The following is a 5,700-nucleotide window of genomic DNA, read 5'->3' on the forward strand; positions in this document are numbered from 1 at the left end:
CACACACACACACACACACACACACACACACACACACACACACACACACACACACACACACACACACACACACACACACACACACACACACACACACACACACACACGACACACACACACACACACACACACACATACAGAAGCATGCCACGCACGCATTTACTCTGCCTGTTTTTTGTTTCCACCAGGCTGGCGAATTAAGGCCGGAGACTAAGTTTTTGCCCCCGTCCGTCCGTCCATCAGTCAGTCAGTGTGTGTGTGACATCACACAAATCGGTACACCTTATCTCTATCGCCATGTGGCGTATCTGGCACATTTTTCATATCCCATTATAATTGGCTACGATCGGCTTCCAAAGTTTGCAGGTGTCTGATTTTCGGATTTTTATATGTATTTTTGTTATATGATTTTTCAAATCCAAAGTTTGCGGGCCCTGGGTAGGCAACCCGACCTGCCAAAGACATGTGCTCTTTACGAGCACACTTTTCTTAGCCTCGATCTCCAGGCTTTTATTAATTTTTGCTCAGAAATAAGAGCCTGGACCGGCCTGTTGACGTTCCTGGAATAGGAAGTGTTTCATTTCTCCAAACCAACCAGAGTGCAGTGGCCGTCGCTCCAAATGTTGTGATCGGTGAACCAGTGGGATCTCACAGATTTTTTCTCCGGAGATTTTGAACCCGCCCCTCTATGCCAGCCAGATATCAGACACGCTAGGGCAGCCTACACTTTTCTAGTTTAACACTGTTTTCCCCCCAGATAGTCCATGGGGGCCAGACCAGATTTCTCTATCACTAAAAGTGGCAAAGGTTACTTATACTTTTTGAGAGGCTCTATGTCTGCAGATAATCCAACTGCATGCCAGAATGGAAAGCTTTATTTAAACTAAATAAATCAGGTACAAGTAGGCCTACACCATGCAATATGGGCCCTTCAGCTATATGGGGGAAAAACCAAAAAGCAAGTTCTATCCTAAACCCTGTTCATGAAGACCCCATTATGTTGTTCTCCACCTCTGTTCTGCCTGGATGTGGCCCCTCCGTCATATAACATAATACATACCAATTGACTGAATGCTCCTTTAAATATGTTTTAGTGTTAGGCTTTAACTGGGACAAGTGACATTCTTCTCATGAACTGTTGTAGTTTAGGAACCACCTCTTGTGAAAATATTTGATTCATTGTAGATATTATATTGTTATAGTATTATCATCTAGTAAGAAAGACAAATGTGAGTGGTTTTACAAAATGTACCTTCTCATCATATTATGATGCAAATACTGTAGAAACTGCACACATGCAAAATGGATCATCACCGGACAACTAAGTGGCATTTTCACCATCACACCACACCATCACACCCTATTGCACACTGTCAGTTGCCAGACTGTCAGCACACCACATTTGGACAACGTTTGCTTTCAGTAAAGGGAGGTAAACCACTTGCAATAAGGAATATAGCACATTATGTATGGTATCTACGCACATATTATTTTATTTTCTATTTTTGACCCATTCAAAAATAGCAGATATACTGTACAAGCTTGCAGCGCGTCACTTCGTGTCGCGCTGCGAGCTTGTACATCTGATATTTTTGAACACTTTTGAAAAATATTATTTTATAACTTTTTTACACAAATCTTCTCTTCTGGGGGGTCCCTGGCACTAACACAAATTCAGATGGGGGTCTGTTGGAAACTATCCTATCGATCTATCCTGACGCAAATGATATTGATAATGGGTCAAACGATTTGAGGCATTTTGTTCAAAACCAGCCACTCCTGCAAACTTTAGCTGCCAATCGTAGCCATTGTATGATTACAAAAGTGCATTGGAGTCAGCGGGGGGCAAATGTATGTATATTTTTTAGACTGACAACCAGGGACGTGCACAGATAGACTCTAGGTGGTGCTAGAGCACCTGCCCTTTGCCCTCTTGACCAGAAGTGCCCTTTTGAAAAAACTTTTTTTTTTTTTTCTATTTACAGCAGGGGTCTTCAACAGGGGGTCCTCAGAGTTACTACAGGGGGTCCGCCAAATCTTTATGTGATATGATTTTTCTTTTTTACCATAACCACTCGAAACCTAGCATCCTTTTTCTGAGGAGAACTTTAGCCAAAAATAGCAGATCTACAAGCCCACAACGCCTCGCGCTGCGAGGCGTTGTGGGCTTGTAGATCTGCTATTTTTGGCAAAGAGGTATAGGTGTAGAGGGAAAAAAGAGCAGACCAAGTAAACAAAAAAAAGTATAATTTACTTGAGCACCTGCCCCTCAAAATGTCTGTGCACGCCACTGCTGACAACAGTTGTTGAGGTGTTCAGCCTGTAAGGTAAACTCTCTCCTTGCTATGGTGTATAAATGACATGTGTTTTCTTTATAATATGTGTATACTGTGGTGACAAACTGTGGTGCACAGAAATGCAATTAAATTAAATTAATTTTGTGAATGATTATTTTTCACATTTCACATTTGTGGTGAAAAACTCATGTTACTTTATAGTAATCAATTCCATGTTTTTGTGTGAATTAAAATAGGTCAATGTGAATGTATTTACTCATCTTTACTGCAATGATGCTATGACTACTGAATTCCCAAAGGGAACAATACATCTATTCATCTCCTATAAGTAATGTAATATGGATACAAAGTTAAACTGAGAAATAGTGAGGACTAAGTTAAAGTGAATGCTGTGAAACACAAGCAATATGTAAAGTGGAATATGGAGTTACTTATCATATGGAATACTGTAAAATAGATCATGTTTTTTCCAGGTTTGAATAGATAAAAAACAAAACAAAAACGACTTCAGACTTTATGGCCAATGAGCTTGTCTGATCACCACGTGGTGTAGCTCTTTATGTGCAGGATGTGGTCTTTCATGACACTACTGCAGTCAAAAACATCGGCACATTCATACTCAAGCGTTTTTCAGGCTGGGACTTACCAAGGTATGATCTTATAAATGCATAATGTTGCCCATCAATGGGATGTTTGTGTCAATTCTCAGTACTATGCCTATTTGTTTTATGTTAATGTTGCAATACAGAACGTATTGTAATGAAAACAAGTTATTCTATATTGGTAGAATGATACTTTTAAGATGTGTACTATCAATAATCTTTTGGTTCCATAGCAGTTTGTAGGCAGAGATCTCTGCCTACCGATAAAAGGACTTGTAAATTCGTTGCTGTCAGGCAGAAACCTTGTATCTCCATATTTCAACTTTTTATATTTTTTCGTAAATGAATGGCCAACTTCATCAAAACAAGAGTGTTGCACAAAAGTAGTGAAAATAGCCGATCTACAACCTCACAACGTGTCGCAATAAGACACATTGTGAGCTTGTAGATCGTCTATTTTCACTATTGTCACGGTTTTGAACATACAAGGTTTACACCCGACAGCAAGGAAACGCAAGGTAGTTGCTAGAACATAGGCGAGACGCTCACAAAGCTACGCCCACTGCTTTGGAATCCAATCATGTGTCCACCACGCTATGAATAACCACCCTAAAGACTTTGGATTGGTTCTGTAATCTTTTTTTTTAAAAACTCTCTCCTTGTTTCTGCCCAAAACAGAACAAGCAAGAAAAACATTCTGTCTGGTTTTGGAACAAAGTAACACAGCATCATGTGTTGTTGCCACTTTCTGCTTGTCATTTGCTGTTGGACAAAGTGTAAGTTGGATCCAAAGAAACAGGCGATAGTGACTCGTTTCATGTACGCTCTCTACTTCCTGATGGTCACTATCATCTGTGTGGTCCTGATGTCCCCGACCGCACAAACGGCCATAAGCGAGTACATGAAAAGGCATCCCAACCACCGATTCTACCGATTCTACCGATGTAAACGGCTGTCTCCAGAAGAAAACTGTAACACTCTGGTCGGATACTCTGCTGTGTACAAGGTGTGTTTTGGGATGGCCTGTTTCTTCCTGTTCTTCTGTATCTTCACCCTCGGGAACAAGACCAGCACAGGATGCAGAGCTGCCGTCCACAATGGTTTGTGGTTGCTGAAGCTCGTTGCTCTGTTGTGCTGCTTCTTCCTCCCCAGTGGGGACAGATTCATGCAGGTGTTGCGCTATGTCGGAACCGTGGGTAGTTGTTTATTCCTGATCATCCAGATCATGTTGCTGGTGAAGTTCGCTCACAGGTGGGACGCAGACTGGAGTTCTAGAGTTAAGGACTCCCCTTGTTGGAAGGCAGCTTACGGGTTTGTGACATTTTTGTTAATCAACATTGCCGTGGGAGCTGTCGTGTTCATGGCTGTGTTCTACACCATCCCTGAGCTCGGTCTCCAAAACAAAGTGTTCCTGGGACTCAACACCATTCTCTGCCTGGCTGCGTGGATCTTCGCCATCTACCTCTTCGTCCAGAAACGGAAACCCACCGTAGGTCCCACCATAGGTCTGATACAGACAGGAGTGATCAGTGTCTATGTAATGTTTCTGACTCTCTCAGCCTTTCACAACAAACCCAATGAGGAAGGGACCAAAGGGAATACGGGCGCGCCTCTGTTAAACTCCGGCTCACAGATCAGCAAGAACTTTGCGATCGCCGGGACAATTGTTATCCTGATCGGCTCTGTGCTGTACTCCAGTCTGTCCTCTTCCTCTAACAGTAGTTTAGCAGCTCTGATGGGGCCTTGGGACAGAGGAACAGAGCCTGGGGGAGCTAACGTGATCCCAAACGATCCTATGTACAGCTACTCTTACTTCCACTTCATGTTCTTCCTGGGATCTCTCTATGGCATGATGACCATCACCAACTGGTTCCACTATGAGAACCATAAGATAGAGAACGTTGGGGAAGGGAGCTTGTCTGTGTTCTGGATCAAGTTGGCGTCCTGCTGGGTTTGCCTCTTCATCTACTACATGAAACTAACGCAAACACCTAGAGAATAGCGGGGCTCAGTGCAGGATATTTAGGACATTTTGTTTTCAGACTATTACAAAAACAGTAGCAAGTCGTAATAGCAAGATAGTAGAGCAACATACCACAGGTCGGCACCCGAATACACAGGGACGTGTATATATTTTATTTGCTTCTTTTCTCATGTGTGTGCAAGAATGTTAAATATGGCTATACTCAGAAACCTGATCATCTATAAACATCCAGCTATTATAAACATACTTGTGTTGTTATTATGAGGTTCAGAACTCAGTACGACTCTTGATTTTCGCACAGAAAAGAACAAGTTATTCATGTAAGTCAAGTCAAGTAACTCATGTCTGCTTAATATTACGGGTGATTTTTTTTTCTTTTCTTCAAGATCCACTGAAAATAGCCGATCTACAAGCTCACAATCTTGTAGCTAGCTTGTAGATCAGCTATTTTCTGTACTTTAGAAGTAGGGCTCAAGTGATCACTGTTTTTGCCACCCTCTAGTATTTTTTCTGAAATTACGCCTCTGAAAAGATGTGAATTATTATTACACATTATTACTTTCTTTTTAAGTGGGACAGTTCAATGAGAATCATCTGTATTGAACTTTTACCATGTTTACAAATGTGAGAATGTGGAAAAAGAATACCTTACCAAAATTAAAGGTTAAGGTGTTATACATTCCATGGCTTTTGCAATAAATGACTGTATTAAAGCTCAATGTCTACCTTGTTGTTGATGAGGGTCTGATGAGCTCCATTACAGGTCTATTTATATTCCTCAATTGCAGTGGTTGAAAAAGTAATAAAATGTTTTACT

The 5,700-nt window shown here is 41.4% G+C and overlaps 1 protein-coding gene across 1 annotated transcript; it reads left to right on the plus strand.

The window, feature by feature from the left end:
- Nucleotides 1–3,629: 3,629 nt before the first annotated feature.
- Nucleotides 3,630–5,037, plus strand: LOC311060262 (serine incorporator 5-like; the record flags this gene model as incomplete). Its single annotated transcript, XM_084078398.1, has 1 exon — nt 3,630–5,037. One exon carries the CDS (start codon nt 3,630–3,632, stop codon nt 4,899–4,901), a length of 1,272 nt encoding a protein of 423 aa, XP_083934524.1. The 3' UTR covers nt 4,902–5,037.
- Between the last annotated feature and the right edge of the window lie 663 nt (nt 5,038–5,700).

This window comes from Gymnoscopelus microlampas (genome assembly GCF_963454915.1).
Source record: "Gymnoscopelus microlampas genome assembly, chromosome: 14".
In the NCBI taxonomy this organism is placed as follows: Eukaryota; Metazoa; Chordata; class Actinopteri; order Myctophiformes; family Myctophidae; genus Gymnoscopelus; species Gymnoscopelus microlampas.